At 51.6% G+C, this 25914-nt stretch overlaps 1 protein-coding gene across 1 annotated transcript in view; it reads right to left on the reverse strand.

The window, feature by feature from the left end:
• Positions 1 to 10941: 10941 nt before the first annotated feature.
• AJAP1 (adherens junctions associated protein 1) overlaps positions 10942 to 25914 on the reverse strand; it is a 38509-nt gene continuing 23536 nt past the window's right edge. Inside the window, exons 3-6 of the mRNA XM_030507867.1 lie at positions 24445 to 24532; positions 21871 to 22113; positions 20749 to 20878; positions 10942 to 16090 (exon numbers count right to left, since the gene is read on the reverse strand). Coding sequence (XP_030363727.1) covers positions 20806 to 20878; positions 21871 to 22113; positions 24445 to 24532 — 404 coding nt within the window. The 3' untranslated portion in view covers positions 10942 to 16090; positions 20749 to 20805. The remainder of the gene's footprint in view (positions 16091 to 20748; positions 20879 to 21870; positions 22114 to 24444; positions 24533 to 25914) is intronic.

Genomic DNA, 25914 nt, shown 5'->3' on the forward strand with positions numbered 1-25914 from the left:
TGTGGATTCGGAGGCAGGGCAGAGATACTGAAATCACTCTCACTGGGCAGATTTGGATCGAAGCTGCTGTGTAAAACTCCAAGTAATCACTTCAGGCAAGTGGCTGGGGCCAAGCTCTACCCATGACTGCCTCAAGCCAGCCCTGCGGGGAGCATTGCATGGAATGAGTGCGACGACTGGTTCTGCTTCTGCAGCTCATAACCCCTGAAATCCCAGCCCAAATCAACTATTTGTAACAGGGAGAAGTACATGTCCTGCAAGATGAGTTTTGATGGAAAGGCAAAGCCTCCTTTCCTGCAGTTGGGAATTGCACGGTTCAGCACCAGGACACAGCACCAGTGCCCAGCTTGCAGACTGACCCTGGGAAGGACTGGTAGCTGGTGGGACGTAGCCAGTGTCAAGCAGGCTGTGGACCTCAGCAGGAATGGTCCAGGCTTTAATGGGACTAGGGGAAGAAAGAAAGGACTGAAAGGAAAAGGACAGGCTATTACACATTCAGCTCAGCCCTGAATTGTTCTCCTGCTCCGTTCAGGAGAGCTTTACAGTGCTTAATCTAAAGTGCTGCTCCATGCAGGAAATTCATACAGCAACACACTCTATATTTATTATCTCTTCATGATTTCAATAACATTTGGTAATCTTAAGGAAGGGAGGAAAGGTCCACGGTGCTGCTGCCAGCGGATTGCACATGGAGTCTGTGAGCAGCCCGCACGAGGAAGAGACTGTGGATGAAATGCGGCCTTTGCCTACATCTGTCTCCAACCACTGCCTCTTCTCACCTCCTGCTCTGGCTCTTCCCTACAGCTCTGCTGCCCCCCAGGAAAACATAAAGCAAAACCTCCCGGAGCCCTGTGTGAAAGCATTTCTGAGCCCAGACACGCCGTCAGGCAGCGAGCAGCAGCCTCATTTTCCCTCTTCTCATCTGAGCCCATTGTGAGCAGCTCCCCGCGCATCCTCCCCCGTGCCTCTCGGCGGCTCTTCAGCTCCTGCCTATTCTCTGATGCCTTGTTGTCCTGAAAAGTGAACATGAATTGCTGCCAGCTCAAATTAGTGTCTTTCCACAGACGGCCAGCTGAAATGTTGCAAGAGGGGAAGAAGTCAGGAGCTGCAAGTCTTCAGAGTTTAGCTTGTGGTAAATACCGAGCTTATGAGAAAGCGTTTGGCAATTCTGTCTCCTTTATCTTTCTTAGATGGGAACCAGGCTCCTCATGGAGAAAGCCTGCTTGCACAGGGGACTTGAGCAAGGCTCTGAAAGATTATTAAACTCTATACATGGTATAGACAAGAAATAGCAACACTGCAGCCCAGTCAGGGGTACTGAGCATGGTGTTTCAGCAGCACTCGGTGCTGCGATAAGAAGTCAACACTGGCAAACCCCATCCTTGCCAGGAGATGCTGAGGGTGGTTATAAAATCAGATAAACCAACTTACAATAACAAAATGGCCTGGAAACACCTCAGTGGTCGGTAACTCAGCCCAACAGCAGTCCCCAGCTCACACAGCACAAGTGAAACAGCCTGGAAGCATCTCACTGCGGGAGTGAAGGGAGACTGGAAACCCTACTTCATTTCCTCAAAGCCCAGATAACTCCAGCGGACTGAGCTGAATGAGGAGAACCTTCTATCAGGGCAGCGATTGATGCTATCAGAGTGTGTGTGGCTGCCCGGGCTCGGTAGCTAACTGGCACACACAGTATTCCTTTGAAATGGCTTTCGGCTGCAGACTAAGCCAACAGAAGCCAGAAACAAACACAGCTTAATCCAGACACGTTTTGCCCAGTTACTTTCAATTGCCTTCCCGGTCTGGCCTCGAACCCTGCGGAGGGGCACAGGCTTTTTATTGACCAGATAGATGTGGCTGTAATCTCTCTGGAAATGCACATTAAAGGAATTTTAAACCCGGGCTTATCTCCATGAGAAGTCCTTAATGACTCCTGTGCAGCTGTTACAGGGCTTATGCAAATACTGCAAGTGAATATTTAAGGCTCTATTAAAGGGAAATTTACTGGGCTGTCCATAAAGGATAGACTAAAACATAGAATATCTCCATACATCTGGCTGCACAGGTTGGGTCTCCGAAACAACACCGTTGCCTCCCTGTTCAGCTGGGTTTCAGAGGGCCTCACCTCTGCAATCCTCATGGGATTACAAATAAAACACTGGAGGCAGCCTTGGGAAAGCCTCTGAAGGAGACCTGCACCCATCTCTACCCACTTTTGAATCAAAATGTAAGAGTAACATCCAAGTAGGAGAAGAAAAAAGTTAAACTAGAAAGATGTAAGGAAATGTGATAGAATTCAACATAAATTAATGTTCCAGGCTGGGAATAATGCATGTGTATATATGCACGATTGCTATCAGCTCTTTTGTTAGGAAGCTGAAGGAGCATGAAAACAGTAACGTGTCTTCTAACAACACCTTGAACCTGCCAGAAGTAGCTGTACAAGTGAGAAGAGACTTTGGCATTTTCTCTGGGCTCACAAAGAGAAAGCTAGACTGATTCAGATTAATCTTCATTTGAAAAGCCACCTCGCTGCAGGATTTGAGCAGCAGATGGATGGAGCGCAGGAGCGCTGGGAACTTCCAGTGCTCCCAGAGCATCTCGCACTGTGTGGGCATTGCAGAGCCACGGGAACGCTGTAATCCAGGGCCAGCTCCCATCCCAGCCCCCGTGGGCCCTCATCCCTGCTCCCACCACTTTCCAAGATTCCTGGTGCTCAACCAGAGCCAAACAGTGCAGCCACAGGTTGCACATCCCCTTAAAGGCCTTAAGGAGAGGAGGAAACCGAAGATCACAACTAGCAGAACTTTTTTCCCTTAATTATTATTCTTGAAAGTTTATAAGCGAATATAGCATCAGAAACCTAGGAAGGTTTAATGGAAAGAAATTAATTTTCCCAATCTAATGAAGCACTTGAGCTCTAGGGCAATGACTGTTAATGGTGCTTCTCTCGCAGCTGAAGAGGCAAGAAATTCTGTTCCATAGTAATTTTAAATATAGTCTTGAAGATCTTTCCCATAAATCATGAAGTCACATAAGGGCTGCGCATAACAACTTGTCAGATTACATAAATACAATGATTTTGAATACTTTAAGAAGAAACACACTTACTTCATCTGCAGGGCCGCAAGCTTGAGAGGAGACTTCAGCATCGGAATGAACCACCAGCCATTCTAGACCTTTTCTGTATATTAATGGCACCAAATCTGATAACCATGCAGACTTTAAAAAATAAATCTAAATTGTATGGACAAGAGTTTGTGCAGGGAGATATCTCCTGTAGGTTCGCTCAGAGAGAAGAACAGCTTCCCATGCAGGGAAGGGATGAAGGGTGAGGAGCTGGAGCAGGAACTGCACCAACAGCCCCCAGCCGGGCTCCAGGAGCTGATGCCCTGGGGCTCAAACGAAGGCAAAACCTCAGCCAGAGGCTCAGGGATGTTCACTGAATGACAGGAGCACTCTCCCTCATGAGCCTCATACATGAGGACAGTCCAGGCATTCACCGGTTTTATTCCTCACACAGAGCCCTGAGACACCTCTCGCTGCTGTGAGCCACAGACTATTACTTCAAATGTAAATACTGGCCCATCTGATACACTCCTTTACAACAGGTATTATTCTAATGTTTCCCTTCTCAAATCCCTCTTCCCTCAAGGACCAAAACGCTGCAGGCTAATGGGTACTGCCACAGAACCCCCCCAGCTTGGCACGTGTAGGGGCTGGCTTTCTTCAGGATGTGCTTCCCAGAGCACAAGGGAGCAAGCCCCCATTCCTCCCACACCTGGATAACGTCAAGGTGAGTATTAATATCCCCCCCGAACCTCTGGTCTGTCAGACTTCAATAAATGGATGGCAGGGAAGAAGGAAAAAACCTCATAACCAAAATCTGAATTAGCGCTTTGGGGTCATAGATAAGAGCTGGGGGACCTGCTCAACAAGCCCTCCAAATGGACCATCTTCTGGCCTTGGACCACTCTTAAATCACAGCTGCCAAGGCGACTGCCCCATCCCCACCTCTGGGGCCCATCAATCACGTTTAATGGGACTGCAAATTACCACTGGATTATGCTTCATTTAACGCTGCTGCGAGGGGATGCCTGAGGAGCTCCGAGCCGGAGCGGGGAGGGAGCAGGTCAGCATCCACCAGCCAAACCACCTCACGGGCCAGTGAGAGAGACTGAGCCACAATTAGAGCAAGGCACATATTAAGCTCTCTCTGCCCCAGAATTAACCTGGGAAACGTTCTCCTTTAAGTACTAACACAGCTGAAGAGCGACAGTCTGAAAAGCCACAAACTAAAAGAGACAACGATGGGGAGAAGCTGTTGCTCCTGGCATTCCCGGCCATGCACGTCCTTGCTGCCGGGGCTCTGGGTGTTTGCATCCCACCAACCACCAGGAAACTTCTGCAGCTCCTCAAGCAGTGCCAGAAACCACGATATTCCCCTTAATGACTCACCTGCCTCCACGCTGCATCAAAAACGTCAAGTGAGTCTCATAGCAACTGCCAGATTAGCATATCTCCCTAAGCCAGGCTTATGACTGCAAGCTGGAGGGTAGAAGGAAAAGCTGGTGGAAAAAGTGCTTGGAAACAGGCAATTCCCTGCAGGCCACCACAGACCTGCTAGGGATGAGCTGCCACCAGGCTCCCAGGGGGCACAAGCAGGGTCTGAGCCACAGGCAGTGCTGGCTCCTTACCTGCATCTTAAATAACATCTCTCCCAGCCCAAACAAGCCCCCACCCCATGGGCAGCTGCCTGCTCGTTCTGCCTGGTGCCTGCCCACCTGGGAAAGGGGCTGAACCAGCTCCCAGCACTCAGCACTCAGCACCCAGCACCCAGACTCCCCATCCCAGGGGACTTCCTGAATTGAATGCGTCTGGGGTGCTGGTGGTCCCCAGTCCCTGTGAGGCAGCATTTGGGCCAGGGTCACCAGGAGTCACTGCTTTAGAGAGCCCTGCTTTGGCTGAGATGTGTCCAGCTCTATTTGTGTTTGATGCTACAGACAGTTTTCTTTGCAGTGATTTTCTTGCTTCATGGACTGAACAGTGTTTCAGGTCCTTCCGCCCAGCAAGTGTGATGGTTGGGCTCTCCATCCATCCCCACTGTGGCTTCCACACCCCCCCCCTCGCACACAGTTGCTCCATCCAGCTCCCATGGCTATGCTCAGTCTCTGGCACATTATCATCAAATCATATCAGAGAATCATGTCCATGATTTCCCTTTGCTTCCCATAGCCTGTGTGAGCAGGGGAAAGGGTCTGCACCAGCTTTTTGTGTTAACTTCCCCTCTCGACGCGTGCTGTGTTTGATGTGAGAGAGGGTGTGAGCCCCCATTAGGCTGCAGGAGTGATTTAATCCACATACACTTTATAACAGGACAGGGAATACTGACATGGAGATCACATAACCGCAGGGATACAGAGATGATCTCACATGGGAGCATTTTACAGCTCTTCACAACAGATTATTGGAGGGTGCTTTAAACCCTTGTGCCATTATCTGTGCCTAATTTTCCGTTCCAGCCCCAAACATTTCAATTTCCCCCTTCACTGATCTCCTGCTTTAATAGCTCTTCCAAACTTGGCTTAAGTAGAGAAGTGCCCATTTGGTACCGTTCCTGCTGCACCCCACTGACACCTCGCCTCCTTTCTTTCTCCTTCCTTTCTCCTACTCTTTTCCCTTTTCTCATCTTTTTCTCCTTGAAAACAACAGCCTCTATTTCCTTGCTCCCTCGGGAATCACGGCGCCGGCCCTGCTGATGCTGGGATGCCGTGTTGTCCTGCTCACTCAGCTGGACTGCGGGAAGGAATTCCATGGAGCTTGCCAACCTTCACTTTTCCTTTTCTTTTTTTGCAGTCCTCAAAGTCAGCTCCCGCTGACACTCCCCTTGTATAGCCCCAGCGTGACTTGAGGGCTGTGCTTGGTCAGGAAACCGTTCCAAATCAATTCAGCCCATTAAAGCCACACTCAGACAGCCATGGTGAGCACCGCAGCTTTGGGGCCTCTTGTCCCACCACTTTCTTTGCTCAGCCAATGCACTGAGTGCTTTTGGCTGCACTGTATGGTCTCTTCCCAGCCCCCTGCAGAAAGGATGCTCCCAGGCTCCAGTGCCCGCTGCTCCGTGTCACTCAGCTGCCACCAGGCTTTGTCTGTGCCAGCGTGCCATATCCCGGATGGGGTCCGCTCCAACGGGCTCCCAGTGTCCCTGGCACAAGCGATCCCCGTCTCCTGGCACTGAGCAGGGATGTGGGCTTGGAAGAGGGATTTTCAGTCTCTTGGCTGCTTCATCCCCCATATCCTGGGGCAGGTGAGGGCCTGGGAGGTGAAAGCAGCTCAGCACAGGCTGTTCTGTCCTTGTCTCTGCCCAAGGAGAGGCAGCCCCAGTGGCTTCAGGAGTCAATTAACTGAAGCCAGACAGCGCTAAAACCTGCCGGCCCCGAGGGAAAATGCTTTATTTGCCTTTTAAATATTAGCCCTGGCTCCTGTTTTTCAGCCACACACTCTGCCTGACTTGCAAAGACCTTGATGTGATAAGGGCACGCACAAGCCAGCTCCTCCCTGGGTGATACAGACATAGAGCCACAGAAAAGCTCCAGGTTCCCTATTTCCCTGCCCAGGAGGGGCAGATTTTGTGGGCTCCTGCTTTCCAAACCCCTGGGAGAATAACAGTGCAAATATACCAGCCCAAAACATTAACAGCACTGATCAATATCGCTGGCTGCGGGATGGTTCCCAAATGAAAGGCTCTCTGGGCTGATGGGCAGCAAATGGGTGAATGTGGGGCTTTTCTCTTCCAGGGCCTGTGATCATGGCTAATTGCTCTGATGTACAGGTTTATGGACTGTTACATGGATATTGCTCTTCTCATGGCTTCACAAAACTGTTTTATAAAAGGCACTGGCTGCGATCCATGGTGCTGCGTATAGCTGTTGATCTGGACGTCAGCACGGGGTCTGAAGCAAGGAGAAGGAAAACATGAATGAGAAAGAGATAGGGAAAAACAAATGTCAAGCTGTGCTTTTTATAGACGGAGGGCAAAGCGCTGGCCAGCCTCTTGAGAAAGATGTGCTGGTAATTGGAAACATTGGACCAGGATGCTGAGCACTGACTCCCTGCATCAGGCTGGGCTGAGCTCAGCTGAGACCAAAGGGGATTTATCCTTCATGGCACAGCCTGGGCATGGCCAGTCCCGATATGCCATGGGCATGGATACATGGAGAGAGGAGACTCCGAGGGAAGCATGGAGCTGTCATGGAGTGGATCCCTCTTCTCAAGCAAAAATGTGATAAGGGTTGGCCCCCTGTTACCATCACAAACAGAGCAGTTGAGAACTCAGAAATACTCAGTGGGAACCAGAGGCTGAACTAGCATTGCTTAACTATGGCTTCTCCTGGGAAACTAAAGCCCCAAGGCCACAGTTGGCAATATGTATTAGCACTGCCCACTGGAAACACCAGGCGATGCTCTCTAGCCAGTGAAACCAGGTGATGTATTTCCAAACACTCGCACTATCGAAGGCCGGAGTGAGCATCAAGCAAAGAAATCAACTGTTCCCTGATCCAAGCTGAATGAAATCAATTGTTGCAGGGGGAAAGCGCAGTCAGCCACGTCTGAGCCCTTTGACAGGTCAATAAATATCGCACCTGAGAGGACACGGCTCGAGCGGGGAGGTGGATGTGCTGCCCCGGCATCGCTGCTTGCATGGTACCCTGCTTGGTGGGTGCTGGGAATGGATCTCATGCTGCATGCTCCGGTGCTGCTGACCTTGGCTTCACAGGGGGCTTCACATGGGGCCACAGCCCCAGCTCCCACCGGGCTTTCACTTGCACCTCCTGTTGTCCTTCAGCGTGGCACCGGTAAGGAGCAGGCTCCCAGGACACCCATGAGCTCCTGCCTCCATCCTCTGCTCCCGTCACATCACTTACACACACTTGTGAATTTGCAAGGAGAAGGTAATAACAACCCTGAAGAAACTCTGTCCCCACTTTGGCCTGACAAGGAACTAAGATAAATGTGATTTTTGCAGTTAATATCATGCTTGGAGGATGAACGGGAACAGCGAGGATTTCATTCTGGGAATTTTATTAAAAACATACAGATATGTCACTCCCGGCAGAGCTGAACAGGTCTCAGGGACTCGGGTTGTATCAGTGTCAGTAAAACCTGAGATTAGATCTAACAGCAGCCTGGCACTTGAAACCTGTGAATCACACCCGCATGTGTTTCCTGAGTCCTCAGGAGACAACATGAATCCCATTGAGTTCCCAGCACAAGCTGTGGGCAGCTGTTGTCCTCCCCATCCCGGCGGGCAGTGGAGACCCAACCATGAGCTGATCCCACCCCACCATGGCCCAGCCCCACTGCAGGCTGTGCTGGCTGCAGGTCTCCTCCACTGCGGCATCCTCGGGGCTCTTCCTTTCCAGCGCCCTCCTGCCATTATAATTCATCCCTCTGCTGAGAGGCTTCGCTGCTTCGAACTGCTTATTAGCACAAACTGCCTGGCAGTAATAAAATGCTCTCTCAGCGCTCGTCATTCACTGGGCACACAAGTCCATGCCCAAACACTGCGCCACGAGCCCAGAGCGGGATGCACGCCGGGGGCTGGTTCCATGCATGGACTGGGAGCCCAGGGGTAGGGATGAGCTGCTGGCTGAGCCCATTACCCACTGCAGAGCCACAGGCACCCTCACATGGCTCCCTCCATGTCCCATCCCCATGGGGAGCTCGGCACTTAGAAGGGGTGCGAAGCGCAGAGATCTTGGCTGTGAGACCGACCCATCAGCTCGGATGATGTACTTCCACTTTTAATAAGAAATAGCACTCAATATAGCACATTTCCAGCATTTATTGAACTGAAGTGCCTTCCACTGCTTCAGTGCTGAGCCCTGAAGCCTGTCCTGGATGATTTAAGAACGATCCATCTGGAAAATGATGCAGACAATTTGTTACATCCAGCCAGAGAGCCATAGAAACCACAATAACAAGCTTAAATGATTTCAGCATCACTACATCATCCAGCCCCAGCCAATCTTCCTCAAAGCCACCGTCGAGGTGCTGTCACCGCATCGCACACAGCTCCTCATCCCAAAGCTGATGCTGCTCCTGCAGCCCAGCCTGGTGCCGGGAGCCTGGCTCCTAGTGCATGTCTGTGGGATACAGGCATGCTGGCACGACCAATCCCCCATAGCCAGGGATCCTTTTCTACCTTCCCCCTTCTTGTCTCCACCCCAAATCCCTATTTGCAAATAAGAAGACACAACCAGTTTAAAAGTCCTGTCTCGGTGGGCTCCTCCCTCCGCAGGCAGCATTGTTGCATGTTGATGGTTACTACCTAGCCCTGGATAAATCAGGGCTTCGTTTTTCAAAATAGCATGTTGATTGATGCTTAAAATATCTCCAGCAATTACTTCGCCCCGGTATAATTATAATAATTAAACTTGGATAATGCTTAGTCCTACTTTTTAACAGAACTGTGTGCCGTGGCATCAGTGTGCTGTGGCTGTGCCCTGGCCCTCACCACGTGGCTGGGTGAGCAGCAGCAGGAGGGGATGCTCCCAGCTCCGTGCTCAGTGCGATGGGTGCTGGAGGGGCACAGGGACAACCAGCTCTACGGGGCCGGCTCTCCCCTTTGGCTGCAATGCAGAAAGCTGAGCAAAACGGGCTGGGCAGGAGCTTCTGCAGCAGTGTTTCTCTCACATGAGAAGTGACCCAAACAGCACCAGAGCTGCTGCTGGCTCCTGCAGCACCACAATCCATGCAGCATCCATCCGGTTCTCCTTACCCCACGTCCCCTCTCCCACACTGGCTCAGCACAGTATTTCTCCTCTGCACTCCCAGCAGCGATGCTCACAGCATCGCCGGTGAGTACATTTCTGACTGTGATAAATAGCAGGGAAAGGAATGAGATCCCAACACTCTATTTCATGCCCTGAAATCCCACTTGTACCTGGAAATGAACAGAGTTCTCCGGCTGATATATGCAGCTCCGAGGCCATTCGCATCCTGTTAGCTTGTACACAGCGTCACAGTGATTTAAGCTGGCAATTTGGCCCTAAAATGAAGAGCATCTCACTTTGTCCCTCCCCATTTTCCTATATGTTTTCCCACAGAAGAGAGCTTTTGGGAAGGATTTGGCTGGGCTGCATCTCCGGTCCTTTTTTTGGTGTGCTAGCAGGCACTGTGGGAGATAAAAGCAGCGGGCGGCTGTGCTGAGCTCTGCCTGCCCAGGTCATCCCTCCTCAAAGCTGACATGGACACCAAAAAGAGCTTTTTTCTCCCCTTTCTAGGTCAGGTGGCATTCCAAAGCTCTGCAGCTCCGTCTGTCCATCTGTCCATCCAGCAACAGCAGGGCCAGCCCTGGCTGGAACACGATGGCCCGACTGTGAACCCTCATCACGGACTGCAAACCCAACTTGCAGACAAAAAGCATCATTTTAATACACAACTGCTCACGGCCAAGATTTCTCTTTAAGTAAAACATACACCCAGGGTAAGCGATTCCACAACGCCTGCTCACCTTGCTGCATAGCTGTTCATTTAAAACATCATTAGTGATGTTTAATTAACTCCCTAAGTGTCCTGTTAAAGGGCTTCATTCTTTCAAGCACCATCCCAACACACACACATGGGTCCCCACTGCTTGAGCCTGGGGACCCTGTGCTCCCACCTCTGCCACAGGGCCTGGAGGTGGGTGCTGCCATGGTGGGGATGCTGAGACCCTCTCCCCAAGATACACAAGACCCTCTTCCCAAGATATGCAATACCTTCTTCCCAAGATATACAAGACTGTCTTCCCAGCATAAGGGCAGGGCTGTTTCTCAGCCGCTTGTCCCACAAGAGTGCACAACCAAGGAAGTTTCTCCCTTCCAAGCCTCCCAAACTCCCCCATGCCCTCCCCATGGACCGCGGCCACCGCGCAGAGGAACCCAGTCAGCACCCGGCTGCGTGGTTCTCATATCAGTTTTAATAGCAACATCAGAGTACTAAATATACACAGGGAGATCGGTATAGGGTGGCATTTACAGTGCTTCCAAGTACACAGCTTCCAAGTACAGAGACAAATTAAAAACCACTCGGGAAGAGGAGTCCTGGCCCCGCAGCATCCTGCGCAGCAGCATGCCGGATGTCCCGCGGCGCGGGATTTTCCCAGGAAAAAGAAAGAAGTACTCAGTGATGTAAAACCGGTTACAAAGGAAAAGCTGTCTCATGTTAGAAAACGGGTTTTTGGCAAAATAAAAATAAAGTGTAAACTCCAACTGTACATGTCCTATCAAACGGAAAAAAATAAACCCCTCGGAACCTAAAATAGAAGAATCTGGGTCAGAAATCTGTGCCCTTAGTGTACATCTTTTGTGCAACGTATACTTTTTCTCAAAGTAAATATTATCTCCACTCATGACACTGTTAAAAATGTACCTACAAACGCTGAGAAGTCATCTTAAAAATGCGTGAGAAGCGTTACATGGGATCTGGAGACCGAACCCAGGGGCTTGGAAATGGGGAGGGATTTCTTGCTGGTTTTGAAAAAATCGCTTACAGATTTTATACCTGGTTGAAGGAAAATTCCAACCACATACCTCCTGAAATGGGTGGGCTGAGATAGTATAGAGATATATATTTTTGTTCTAGTTTATTTCTTTTCTTTTTTTTTTTTTTTTTTACAAAATATATAATATGTGTAGAATATCTACTATTTAACTACCATTTTAGCTGAACGACCTTCCTTCTCAACCAGCTGCCGATGGAGAAGAGGTAACCCAAAATCCACCCTGCACGCCTCCCACCTGGCCCCCCGCCGCCCTTTTCTCTAGCTGGGAAGACAGAGTGATGGTAAGCAATCAGCTTTGGAGAGATGGCTCCTGGCACAGGCTGGTGGTGAGAAGGGCTCGTCCCAAACCGTCCTCTAAGACAGAGCCACAAACAACACACAGACACAGCACTACATGGCTGGGGGATGCGGCAGCCTTTTGGCAGCCTTGATGCATTTCTTAGGAACTACTTGGGATAAGAAATCCATAAAATGAACCAAAAAGAACCAAGAAGCAGCAAGCTGGGAGTTTACGGCAAAGCAAGGAGCAAAACTTGGTTTTCTTCAACCATGGAAGAGCCAGAACCACAATGAAACATAACACAAAAAGCTCTGTTTGTCCAAGGGAAGGGCATTCTGGAGCATGGTTTTGCCTTATGCCACGTCCAGCCTGCTCCCCTGGATTTACTGCCCATACATTGAGTCCCACCACATGTGCCCGCAGCTCCCCAGCACAGCAAGGTGACCCCCGCACACACCAGGGACCTTCACAAGGGCCATGCCACCACCTCAACCCTTGCAAGCCCTCGCTCAATCCATGGTGGTGCAAAGGGTCCAGCTCCCAGAGCAGTGTCTCATGGTGGAACATGCCCTGCTACCTGAGAGATGCTATTGGGCTGGAAAATGGGCTCAGCTTCTGAACAAGAGCAGAAAAATCCCTAAAATCCCTAATTCTTAATTCTCCAAACACACACAAGTCTGTTGCCCCCGCACAGGAGCAAGACCCAGCTGCTCAATAGGTCTATGCCATGACAATGCGACTTTCTGTTTTCATTTCTCTTTTTTTGGCTTTCATCAACAGCAGGGAATGAAATAACTGCTGTTCATTTCTCTTTCTTATGATAGACCTTGGGCTGCAAGGATCCTGCCTCGTAAATCACAGCATTTACAGCTCCAGCCCTTCCCTTCCTCCTTCCCTTCCTCCTGGCAGTCATCCCTTGTTGGTGTGCTTGCATGCATAGGATGGGAGGGTTTCTCTGATAAAGTGCAAGTGCTGTTGGTCCTTATAAATAAGGGAAGATTGTGCATCTACTTTTGTTCCCTGGTTCACCGCTCACCTCTTGGTGACCAGGACGTGTTCTTCTGCAGACGATGTAGAAAGCTTGTGCAAGTCCTGCCCTCAAAAACCTGCTCCCATCGTCTGGGGTCAGTTATCTGCCTGCATTCTTTCTCCCTGACACACACACAGATACACGCACACACACAATTCCCCTTCCTTGCCCAGGAGCTGGGTGCCAGGCCAGGTCAGGGCACATCTCCATCACCATCACCACCATCACTGCCCGTGCTGCCCCCAGCTCTGCCCAACATCTCCCCTTCAGGCAGTGGTTCCATACACGCAGAAATGCAGAATGATCCTTTAAATGCTCAGGAACAAGGGAGCTGAGATGTATTTTATGATGTCAAATTGCCATGGAGATTACACCGGGACACCCGCAAGAACTCCTGGGTGCAGCCAGCACACACAGCTAAATCGGAAGATCAATGGGTGCAGCACAACAGCTCCCGAGCTGGAGTGGATTGATGCCAGCGGAGTTAAACACAGGAGAACTCAAACCCTGTGCCAGCAAGGGAGATTTGCAGGGGCTGCTCTGGCACATCAGTAAAACACAAAAGCTCTGGTATACTGAGATGATGGATCACTCTGGAGTGGTCACTTCTCACACAGGTTTTGGCTGACCCCGCTGCAATGAAGCTTTGCTCTTGTGCAGCCCTTGGGCGAGCAGCACCAGGCGCTCCCCTGAGCTGCTGTGGAGCGCTGTGCTATTAACTGCAGCCCAAAGCTCCCCACTCCGTATGTGAGACTGCCAGCAGCAGCACCAGGACCCCCCATTTCGGGGCAGACCCCAGGGTCACCCCAGGGGAAAACGCTCCTGGCATATATCAAGGAAAGTTAAAGCTTTGGGGTGCCACTCCTCTAGCAAAATACCATCTCCTGCCCCAAGGCAACCCGGGAGGAACATCAACCCAATGTCCCAGAGAGACAGACACGAGCCACCCAGCAGACACCCCTTTTGCTCAGCACCCAGCCCCATCACGGGAAGGTTTGCTTTGCGAAACACAAAAAGAGCAGCTCTCTGCTCTGAAGTAGGACCCAGCCCTGTTAAATACCCCCAACAACAACACCCAGCCCCAGGGATGCACATGCTGCCTATGCCCACCCAGCAGAAACCACCTCTGCAGAAGGAACAGCTTCGGTCGCGGATGAAACCCTGGCCAGGAGCAACAGGAACCCCTCTCCTCCTCTCTGGCTGCCGGTCGGCAGCGACCCCGGTGTGGAGCACACCCAAGGCAATGCTGGAGGCTCATCGGAGTTGCAGGGAATGTTGCCAGTGCCTTTGGAGATGCTTGGTTCAAGTCCACAGGTAATCATCAGGTCTGGCAAGGAAGACTTCTTCCTAGAGCAGCTCCCAAAAACTCAGGAAAGATAATCCAGACTTTGTGTGCAATTCCATCAGGAAAGGACAGAAAAGAATACAGGAATGAGAGACTGCACACGTGGCTATGTGCAACACCAGGAGTTTCTGTCTTTTTAAAAGCATGTCCATTATAATAAGGGACTGGAGCTGAACAACTAGGGATGAGTAGGAACGTGTATCTGAACAACTCCAAAAAGCGCTAGTACTGATGAAGGGCAGTTTACAAAAAGAACTGGAGGGCTTTGGTCTGAATTCTGCTGTCGTTCCCACCCAGGTAACGCTGAAGCAGCCCAGCCCCAGCCAAGAGCTGTCTCGGTGCCGCAGCCCACCGGCACCTGTGAGCACTGGGATGAGCAACACACCAAACCGGAGCCACTGGAACCGTGGGCAAAATTCCCTTCTCAAGGAAGAGGCTCCCCGGAGCTCTCTGGCCCTGGAATGGGTCAGGAGGCAATGGGCTCATTCCTCTCGTGTGTCTCACAAAGGGCTGAGCAAGCTTTGGTGTCATGGCCAATTTAGAAGCCATTTTCCAAAATAACTCCCTCATCCCACTCCTGAAATTTGTCTCTTGTGCCAAGAGAGGCCCATCCTTCGAAAGTCCACACCTAAAACCTGTTCCCAGCCATCCCCAAGGCGTCACACTTAGCTCTGTAAAACAACGGCACGCACAGGCTTTGAGGCTTTTTCCCATCTACCCCAATGATGTATTGGGCTACAGAAGTCTGGAAACATCCTTCACCACCGCCCCAAGCTGCTCCCTGCTCGCTTCCCACTCGCCCTGCTCCTGGGAACACAATGGTGTGAGAACACCACCTCAGAGACAAGGTCCATAGGGAGCGGGAGCAGGATCTGCCCCGTGCCTGCAGCATCCCACATTGGGGAAAGGGGAGCTCCTCTGCTGCGTTCCGCTTCCTCCAGCCTCCCACAGCAGGAATGCACTTTGTGAATTTGGCCCAGACGCATCCTTCTAGCTAGAATCCCAGCCCGTCCCCATCCTCCTGTCGTTCCAGACCAGGCTCCGGCACATCCCACCATCCCTCCCGGGGCTGGAGCAACCACCAGGCACTGCAGCCCCGGCTGTCCCCCGCCGTGGTCACGTCCCAACCGCTGGAAAAGCATTTCCAAAAGGAACCAAAACTCTATATATATATATATGTATACATACATATATATGTCTATACATACACACACACACGTATATATATGTATATATGTCCACCTATATATACACATATAGGTTCAAAAGGCAAGCTGCCAAAGTAGAAAACATCGGCTCACCTGGTTTGTATTATGCGTGTTAAAGAAATGAGACTTTTAGCCCATGACATCTTCTTTAAAAATGAGTATTTAAGATCTTCAAAAATTGCTACAGTACAAAAAGTGGTTGTGTGTGTATATATATATATATTTTCTCTCTACACGTATCGTATGTATGTACGTGGATGGACCGGAATGGATGACCCCACCAGAAGAGACGCCCCACTCGTCCTCCACAATGTTTCCAGGCGTTATCGACTCGGCTTCGGCTTCTCGCCAAGTCTTTGCATCGGTACATGGCACATAATGGTATTATTGGCACAGGTTCAGAGTCACGTCCACGTCCAGGCTCCGGGCGCTCGGCCCTTCTCTCAGTCCCCCGCCGGCTCCTCTTCCTCACGGGATCCTTTGCTCACACATTTCCCTTCCTCTTCCCCACCAAACGTGCTCTTTGTCCATCGCAGTTCCCTACAGGCGTGTTCATTTTTATAAAAATAGATTTGGCCCATAGAACGCTGCTCTTTGAGTCTCCTACTGGTAAACAGAAATGGTAGGTACAGGTAACCCATTATTTTTGTATATTTTTTACAGGTTCGCCAATGGAATCCTGTGAAGGATAAGAAGAAAAACAAAGGTTAAATCATGACAAGGGAATGGCACCACAACTCGCAGCACTGCTTTTGATGATCCCCCGGAGCCTTCTCCCTCCTCCACCCAGCGCTCAGGGGCACAAGCACCGGTGGCACCCTTGGGGACGGGTATGGAAGAAGCGGGATGTTGGTGACCAGACACCAGTCTGCACTGGGATCGCGACTGGGATCACTCCTTCAGCCTCCCCAGTGAAGCTTCAGCCCTTCCCAGCCCATTCTCAGCCATGTTTCATGGGGCAACCCTTGGATCAGGGCACACGTGGTGGGTTGGGGATGCTTCTGGTGATCAGTGGGAGCAGTGGGTCTAACCGTGCACTATCTCCTCAGGACCTCTTCCAAAGCATTATTTCCTTCTGATCCCCCTTGAATCCTGGGCTGAGAGCAGTGAGTGCTCTGGCAGATGAGAAGACAATGATGAGCACTAACAAGACTCCCTAAAGTTAAATGCCCTAAAGAGATCAATCGAGAACTGGTTAAGCATCAAAACCAGAGATCCTTCCAAAGTTCTTCTTAAGCTATTTATTTGCTGCCTTCTGAAAGCTCTCTCCCTACCTAACCCTGAAACCTCCATGCAAAGGCAATTGCTCCCCATCATCAGAGTGTGGCCGTTTGCTTCACGTGTACGTGACTTGGTGTGTAGTGCCACACGCTGTAATGCATCCAAGCACCTTGAGACCAGCGCCCATGTGTGGGCTTCATCCCCATCCAGGATGCCCTTGGTCCACAGCTCTGCCCTGAGCTGTGCCACGACCCCGCGCAAGCACCGGGAATGCAATATGCTTTTTGTTCAAGGGCTCTTGCCTCAGCATTATGTTAAAGCAAGATGCGCAACATACACCATCTCCAAGAACAACGCTTGAGTCTTAATTAGTGAGACAGATTTTACTGAGTCCTTAATCTCCTGCGCCGGGGCTGTGCTGGGACTGCTGTTATTCCTCCAAGACAAGCCTGGATTTTTTATGATGACTCATTATCTGTTAATGTTAATACAAACCATTTGCTGTTGTTAGGCAGAACGGGGCCATCACAGCAGCTGCTCGCTGTGTTCAAAGCGTGGAATTACCACACAGCGCTGTACATTTTATCCACCTTGCGCAAAAGCTGGGGTCAGACCAATGTTACCATACCCAGGACGATCTTCAGGTCCCGAATCGCCACTTCCCTAACAGCGATGCTGAACATTTACATAGTCCCGGATGAATCCTACCTAATGCATGCATTGCAGGATGTACAAATTGTATTGTATTCCAAACAGTCTCTCTTTGTACAAAGTAGGTCAGCGCTTGATCAACCTTACAGATTTCTGTATAATCTCATTCCATGGGGTTTTTCAGTCAAAGAGAGCGGGATTAAGGGCAAGAACAATGCGAAATCTCAAACTTCATTTCAGAGAGCCCCAAAGCCATATGAAAGCAAACCAAAACTGCCACAGTTTGCTGCAGTGCCTAGCCAAAGCCACTTGAGCCTTCAGCAAGCTTCACCTTTTGGGTTGCAGAACGGCTGCTCCTGCCTCTGCCGCATTTCCTTTGTCATTTACTGTGATCAGGGCACAGATAGTTTTGCCGCTTAAGCCCCCATGCAGATAATTCCTGAGTTTCCTGGCACAAATGCTGTAAGTGACTGCTTTACTCTTCACCTACACCAGCCCTGGGCCACGCTGTGGCTGCATCTGCACACCGAGCTGCCAGTGCCTCGGCAGGGACCGTGCCAGCGGCACAGGAACCCTCCCCATCGCTCCTCTTGGCACGGGATGAATCTGACCCCAGGAAATAACTTCAACATCTGCTTGCCGTGTAACCAGATGAGCTTCACCAGGTTTCCTGACACAAGCTCAGCGCTGCCTGCAGCTCTCCAGGCTGGAGATGGTTCCACGGTGCTGTCCCCTACATCTGCTGCCTGCACCCGTGCAGCCTTACGCTGCCAGCAGCACCCTCAAATGCCAGGCTGCCATTTAGGTACAGCACAGTGCTGACGGGCTGCCATCTGTAAAGTGCACATTAAACTCCAACCGGCCTCCTGGTGCTCATCTAGTCCAAATGTCCACACACCCTCTCTGCCCTGCGTCCGTCTTGTGCCTCCAGCTCTGACTCTGCACGTTCAGTAGGACTAATTTGCTTGTTAGACAGCTAGGAGCTGTGGAGTGCCATCAATTAAACCTTGTAAAATGCTTTGAGCCTTTCCAAGGAGTGAGGTTGCTGGCACAGTGTCCAGTGTAGTGTCTGACCCCTCCTAGTGCATGGCTGCGTGCCTGCAAAGCGAGGAGAGCCCCATGGCTGTGGGATGCCCCCCTCATGCTGCCCAACATCCCTTGCACATGCTGAGAGAAAGGAGCTGGGAAGAGAACACTGCACATAACCCTTCCAGCCAGGATGGAGAGCATCCTTCCACCTCTGCTGAGGGGCAGCGGGTCAACACCAACTGCTGTCTTCAGGCTGTGTTGCTGCTGTTGGAAAAGCCAGCTAGGAAGACAGCTATCCCTCCAGAATAGGTGCAAACCAAAGCATCTCCTTTGCCACCAGCTTCTCCCCTAGAAATGAGAGCTGGAAAGGTATCCTCATCCCACCATCCTCCTGCAGCATCCATCTGGTGACAGCACAAGGCCACCCTAACAACAGGGAGACAGTCTATCAGGGAGCTTATCCCAATGCCATCTCCTCTGGGAAGGTTTTACCTTCACAGTGACATGTGCAACCTGGAATATCCATTTTGCCTGCAGGATGTCGCAGCTGGCACACATAGATTCATGCAAAATGCTCTTTGCATGCTTCAACCACAGGCTCTGGGAGCTGCCGGCAGAGCAAAGCCCCCTCAGAAGACACCAACACCCAGCAGGTTCTCATCCTACCAACCACACCATGATAGAAAATGTAGGCAAAGATGTGTAGGAAACAGTACAGCATGGAAAAAATACTAGGTGACCTCTTCCTGACTTCTAAGGGATTTGGACTGACCCCGTTTTGGGATGAGGGCAATCTCTGCTCTTATCTGTGCCGTGCTGATGCTCTCTAGGTTACTCCCCACACACGGGAGGGATCTCTGGCAGTCGCCTGGTTCTCACCATGACGTACCACTTACGCATGTGTACTCCCTAAACACCCCGGTGCAAACACACACACGCCCGTGTACACATGCAGAAAATAGCTTTTGGATTAATCTCATTTTGCCAACATTAATGAAACCAAACATTAGTGTCCAGAACCAGATAAATAATTGAAACCCTATTATGGAGCTAATGCTCCAGGTACAACTCGGATAGATTTTTCCAGAGTGCATCAATATGCATTTTATGGATTCCATGAAAACGGGTCAATGAGAATTTCAAGGATTTAACAAGGCATGATGGGATGGCTTTGGGCTATTTAAGAAAATCTGTGGAGATGACCAGGGAGCGATCTTTGGCACAGAGTTTTACATGACCTCAGGCAGGAATTGCACAGGCTTCCCACAGAGGGCAAGAGCTCAGGGCTGCTCATCCTCCTTCCCTCTATTTCAGGCACAAGAACTGCTGATGGCAGTGGTGGGCAAAGCCACCGGCGAGCAGACAGCGAAACTCTTGCTTTCTGCCTTGTGCTTCCTGCGCACACCTCACCTGGGCTGCCCAGACACCGCCCGCCCCCAGCACAGCCGAGACCATTAACTTTTTATTCTCTTCCATTCTAATCTAATTATATTTCTGTGTTCAATAGCTGAGCGTAATGTTAAACAGGCTATTCTGAGCAAGCTGCAGTCAGGGAAGGCAGCAAATTTCATTTACACTGAATATATGATTCATTACAGCAGGGACTTGGGACAGACCAATTAATTCACCTGAGTGCGTGGCTCAGACGGGCACTGCTGCCCCTCAGTGAGCCCCACACAACAAATCCTAACTGTTCCTCCTGCCACTGGCCAAGCAACCTTCAACAGCAATACAATGAGGGAAAAACAGCTCAAAACCAGGAAAGAATCCCCAGCAATGTACTGCTGAGACCAGTACAACATCACACAACACAGCAGCACCCGAGGTGTAAACCTGGCTGTTGGGGACTGCACACACGGGCTTGCAGGATGCGCTTCCCACAGGGCAAGGAGGGGCACAGGAGGAAGAGGAGGAGGAGAAGGAAGAGGAAGGACCCCAGCGCCCTTACATGGCAGTGTTTATGACAGCAAACATCATCAAATGAGCTTCTGGATACCAAGGGAGCATGCATGTCGGCTGCGTGACTCATGAACAAGACGGGCTGTCCATCATGCAACAAGAGGTTAATTACAGACCAGGCCACTTCACAGCATGGAAATTACTATCACTTGTCAAGGTGGGCTGGAACCACAGCAGCAGGCTGAAGTTCAAGGCTGCCCCAGGGACCCATCGGTCTCAAGTCCACATTTATCCCAGTCCCTGCCTTTTAGCTCTGGCTCATCTGCAGTTCACCTCTGTGGAAAAGCCACTTTGGTACCCAGCACGCCATCCATGGCAGGAGATGTGTCCGGCCATCCCAAAAGATGGGGTCTGACACCCCAAAAGAAGCAGGAGCAGGAGGATGGCACCAGGCAGGAGGAGAGCAGCCGCACGCAGGCAGGGGATGAGGGGCACGGAGCGGGCAGGGGATGGGCATGGGGGGAGCGCGGTACCTACCAGGAAACAGCCCGATGGCGTCTGCCCTGCCCCAGAAGTCAAACAGGCTTCGGCCAGTCAGCAGGAGATCTCAAACCATTTCTCAGACACAAAGGCCACGGGAATAAGATGCCGGTCAGAAGAAGAGGGTCTGCAGTGAGCACAAAAAGGGGCTTGCGGGTGCTGGTATGTAACACACGAGGAGCAAGCTGAGGTGGCCTGCAGCACAAATCAGCTTTTTCAGAGGGGAAGAAAAGGAAAACTCTCTAAAGTAACGCTTGGAATAGGCTTATTGTCCTTGGAACCAGCGAGGTGCAAAGCACAACCCCATGCGCACGCAGAAGATGCCGGTTAAAAAGCTGTTGGCTTCCAGGCTTCTCTCCTTCATGCAGGTAGACACCAGCTGTGGGTGGCACGTCCACCACGTCCAGCCACGCTGCGCAGAGCACTGCATGCTCATCTTCTCCCTCAAAACCCTCCTCCTCATTTTCCCTCTACCTTTGATGGGGGACATGCATCTACAGCATGGTAAAACCACAGCAGCACCCAGTGAATGGGCTCGGGGAGCCAAGCCTGCTGACCACCCCTCCTTGACAGACATGGGGCACGCAGAGAAGCGCTCGTGCTTTCACCCTGCGCCACCAGCTGCTCCCAAGCCCCCTTGTTAATGCATCATTATTTCACGCCAGACTAACGGCTCATTTGGCTCCTCCATTAATCACCCCGCTCATTCCCAGACCAACGGCTTTTACGATGCCACTCAGGAGACAGCACGGATGCTGGAAGATGGATCCAGTGGCATTTTATGTGCTGGTGGGAGCAGGAAAACGTGCGGTGCTCAACACTACCGGGGCTTGCTGGTTAGACTTGATCATCTTAAAGGTCTTTTCCAACCCAGGTAATTCTGATTCCATTCTATGATTCTGTGATATTCTAGGGTGATGCTGAGGACAGAGCTGCCTATGTGGCCAATGAAGCCCTCATCCTGCTGATAAGGATGGATGTCACCAAGCAACGTCCATCAATGAGCATCACAGCTCAGAGAGCCGGAGGAAGCCACGCTGCCACGTGTCCCCGGGCCAACAGGCATCTCCCCTTGGGAACCAGCACCGGCGCGGCACGGCTCTCCCCATCCCGCCTTACCTGTTTCCATTGAAGGTTGTTTTATAGTCCCCGGGCGAGCGCAGCGCCTCCTCCGCGTAGACGGGCACGGGGGTGCGGACGCACTCATGGGAGCACTGCAGCGTCTCGTTGTAGGCGGTGAAGATGTCGAGGGCGCTGGGCACGCGCGCGGGCGCGAAGTCGGTCAGGTTCTGGCAGCTCTCCTCCTGCTGGTCCAGCTTGCGCTGGTGGCTGTTGCGCCGCGGGCGCCCGCTCTGCGCGCAGCTACGGGACAGGGAGGGACATAAGCTCGCCTTATGGGCCGTTAGTGCACCTCGCTCAGTGCTAGATTAGGATTCGGGTGCTTTGGGAAGATCAGCCACGATCAGGCAGTCACTTGGCTCGGCTTGTTTTTAAGGATCACATTTAAATTTTAGATGCGGGCTTTTTACCATCAGAGGAATGACTTAACAAGTCATTCTTTTATACCTGCAGGAAATGAAAGCCGCCTTTTAAGTGAAAAGATGTAGGGGAGAACAGTGAAGTGAAATCCTTTCCATTTGGGAGGCACCTGAAGGTTTTAACTTATGGGGATAAATAAGCTCGGAGCCCAGTCTGGCACGGCAGAAATGCTCCCCCTCGGCACAGGGATGGCTGCTTCCCGCTAACTCCACCAGGATCACCGCTCCTGGTTCAGCATGTAGGAAACAAGGAGAGCACCAGGCAGCAGGAACCCATCCTCGATCAGGCTGGTCCTGTTTAAGGGTCTGGATGCTGATTTAATTAAGATGTCACTTTTTCCCTGAATGGGATTGACAGCGCCTATCGCAATGCTGGAGTTTGGGAAGGTCACAACTCCAGGGGCAGTGGGACCTGGGGATGCTGGTGCTGCCTGAGGAGGGAGACCTGCAGGGCTAGGAGTGTGGGGCTCCTCCAGGAGCAGCAGCAGCACCGGGGCACATCTTGCCCTGCACTGGCTGATGCAATCCAAAGAGACAGCCCCAGAAATAACCACCAGCTTCCGGGCACGTTGCAGGAGTAACGACAAGGAGGACACTGGTGTGGCTCAGCCATCGCTCACCTCTCACCCAAGGGCACCAGCACGGGCCAAAGGATGGGGGCACAGACCACATCCTGCCTGGGACAGGGGACCAAGCGTGTGTCCAGCCCTTGCCTGTGCCAGCAGCACTGAGGGCAGCCCAATACCTGCCCTAAAACACCAGAACTGTTTGGCAAATGCTGGAGCTAAGCAAACTCATGGAGTGCTGCTTTCTGCCTGGGACACCGCGCTCGCTTGTGGGGGTTCCCTGCTCATTTCCCCATCTCACCCATGGTAAACAATTTCTGTTCTACACTGATTGCTGTTTTTATTTGTTTGCCCTTTTTGGCCTCAGCATGAGGTTACTGGAGCTGTTCTGCTAAGCTGTGGTCAGCCGGATCAATGATACATACGGCTTACGACTGCTATTAGAGAAAAACCCCTGATAAAGTATTTCCCCATATCCTCCACTGAAATACTACTACAATGAGGGAAGTTTAGTCAAGTAAACCCCATCTGAGACACAGAAACAAGCATCCCTGGCTGCACTTCTGATGTCTCCCCATGGGCTTGTTCCCAGCAAAGCAAACTCAGCTGTAAGGGCAAGTAACCCCGCACTGTGGCCGGCTGCAATGCTGCACTACAGCTCTGCCAAGATTAAGATGCCTCCATAGCCCTGCAAATAGGTTTTCCTCTAATCCCGGGGAATGAGCCGGCTTCTTCATCCACCCGCTTCTCTAATTCCCTCCTGGGTGCAGGAATCGGTTTGCTGTGGTGCCCATGGAGAGCTCGGGTGGGCAGGAGGAGCTGCTGTAGGACAAAACCCACCACAGCAGCTCTCCCACCAGCCCAGAGCTGCATCCGAATCCCTCCACCAGCAGCACTGACCTCAAAGTAGGCCAGTTTCCCTGGGAAAATAGGTAAAGCCATGAGCGCCTGAAGCGAAGCACTAACCTATTTTGCCGTACGCCCCAGCCACACTGAGAGAATAAACGGAAGCAAATGAAGCTGGAGAAGCACACGAGCGCTCCAGGGGATGGGGCACACTTCAATCCAGCATCATCCGAGGGGCTCAGAAGGTGCCCTTCCATCCCCGGAGTCACGGGGAAGGTCAGAAAACACAATTCCTTGCTGAGCCAGGCTGGGGATTTAAGGAGCAGCAGCAAAGCTGCTTAAGCAAGGCTGCTGAGGAGATGCCAGCGGGCACGGGGCAGGTCCCGGCACCCTGCGGGAGCTCTTGCTGTGGCCAAATGCATGACTTTGACCTCACCATGTGGCATCATGTGGCAGCGACTCAACCCTGGAGCAGCGCTGTGCATGTGCCCCACGTGGGACCCGGACAGTGACCCTGGCCACGTGCTGGTCCCCACAGCACAGCGAACCCGGGTGCTTCAGCCCCCTTTGGAGATGTCACTATAAACCCCCCATTTTCTCCTGCAATGCCTTTCCAAAGCCATCCCGGCGGATGCTGCAGGCGTTAGCACCCATAGCTATTAATGGAAAGGGCTCCCCCATCCCCACCCTGTCCCATCCCCGCACCATCCTCCCCATCCCAAGAGACCCAGGAGGGACCTTACCAATTTTTTAAGACAAGAGTTGTTATCAGAGCGGCTATGACCATGATGAGGGACACAGTAATAGTGATTATCTGATGAACCGCCAGACCTGCAGAGAGAAGAAACGAGAGGGAATGGGGATGGGAGCCAAGGGGATCCCGGGAAGGACGAGCAGAGCCCCCACCGCCTCCCAGCTCCGGCAGACGCGATCCTCTCCCTGCTTACAGAGAAGACTCTCTAAGCCCAGCTTCTCATTTCCTATCCTCTCAAGTATGTTCCTTGTCAGCCCGAATTAGGCACGAAGAACGGAAGAGATGTGAAGCCGTATCCCCTCCGGGACGGAAAGGGAAACTTGAGCACAGCCTTGCAGTGGGTGCAGGATTAACCAGAGATAATAATTACCGCACTAACTGCTGCTCACTTAGAAGGTCGGATGGGCTCATTTTCTCCTAATTCACCTTACACAGGGTATAATTTTGGCTCGTGTATCATTCCTAATGAGCAGTTTGGAAACAAAAGCATCTCGATGTACAGTATGTTTGTGATTTTGTGCTGCTTTACAGTTGCAATTTCGTAATGAAATGATTTTCCTGGCTGCGGCCCAAGGATGTGCTATTTTTCACAAACAGATGTTGCAGCTCCTGATGGATGGTATTTTTAATAAGTAAGTACGTGTTGGCATGGCAGGAAAAGAAGCAGCTTTTTATATCTGTATTTTTATAAACATATACGTATATATGGACCTGTGCAATACATGCGCAGCACTCCCAGCTATTTCGGGTGTGCGTGGCTGCTTCTTTCCACAGAATCGTGCACAGGCTCCGAGCCACTGCCCATGGGTGAGGGTGAGGATGGGGCTTGGAGCAACCTGGTCTAGTGGAAGGTGTCCCTGCCCGCAGCAGGAGGTTGGAACTGGATCCAGTTCTCTTCAACCCAAACCAGTCTGTGATTCCATGAGGTGGGCAGACACTGCCCACCCGGCTGTTGTACATACACCCATCCCTTCCCCAGCAGCAGCAACAGTGGGTGGAAAACCCTCCCGGGAGAGACACACTGGGGACAGCATGTGCCCCCTCCACAGCCCTGAGCACCGCTTTCTGCAGGGACTTTGCACAGAGCATCCCTATGCTCCTACAGGAATGCTGCCCAGTGCTCTCCCACGTTCCCAAGCAGTGGATTCAGGGCCATGCTGTGGCTGCCAGCTTCCAGCACAGTGCACCCCACTCAGGGCATGCTCCCAGGAGACTAAGCAGCAGCCCAAGCATCGGGCTGGGTAATTAGGCCAGATTCATCAGTGGTATTTTAAACCTGGGATCATGCCTGCTACTCCGCTGCTGCTCTCAAAGGACACAAGTTTTCACTCCCTGGGAACTCATTATCGCATCTCACCCAGCTCTGCTCATCCCTGTACCCCGGGGGGGTTGGGGTCCCTGCCTGCTCCCACGCTGCCAACAACACTCATCAAGGGAGAAATGCTGCTTGTAAATCAAA

The sequence above is a fragment of the Strigops habroptila genome, chromosome 16 (genome assembly GCF_004027225.2).
Source record: "Strigops habroptila isolate Jane chromosome 16, bStrHab1.2.pri, whole genome shotgun sequence".
NCBI lineage: Eukaryota > Metazoa > Chordata > Aves > Psittaciformes > Psittacidae > Strigops > Strigops habroptila.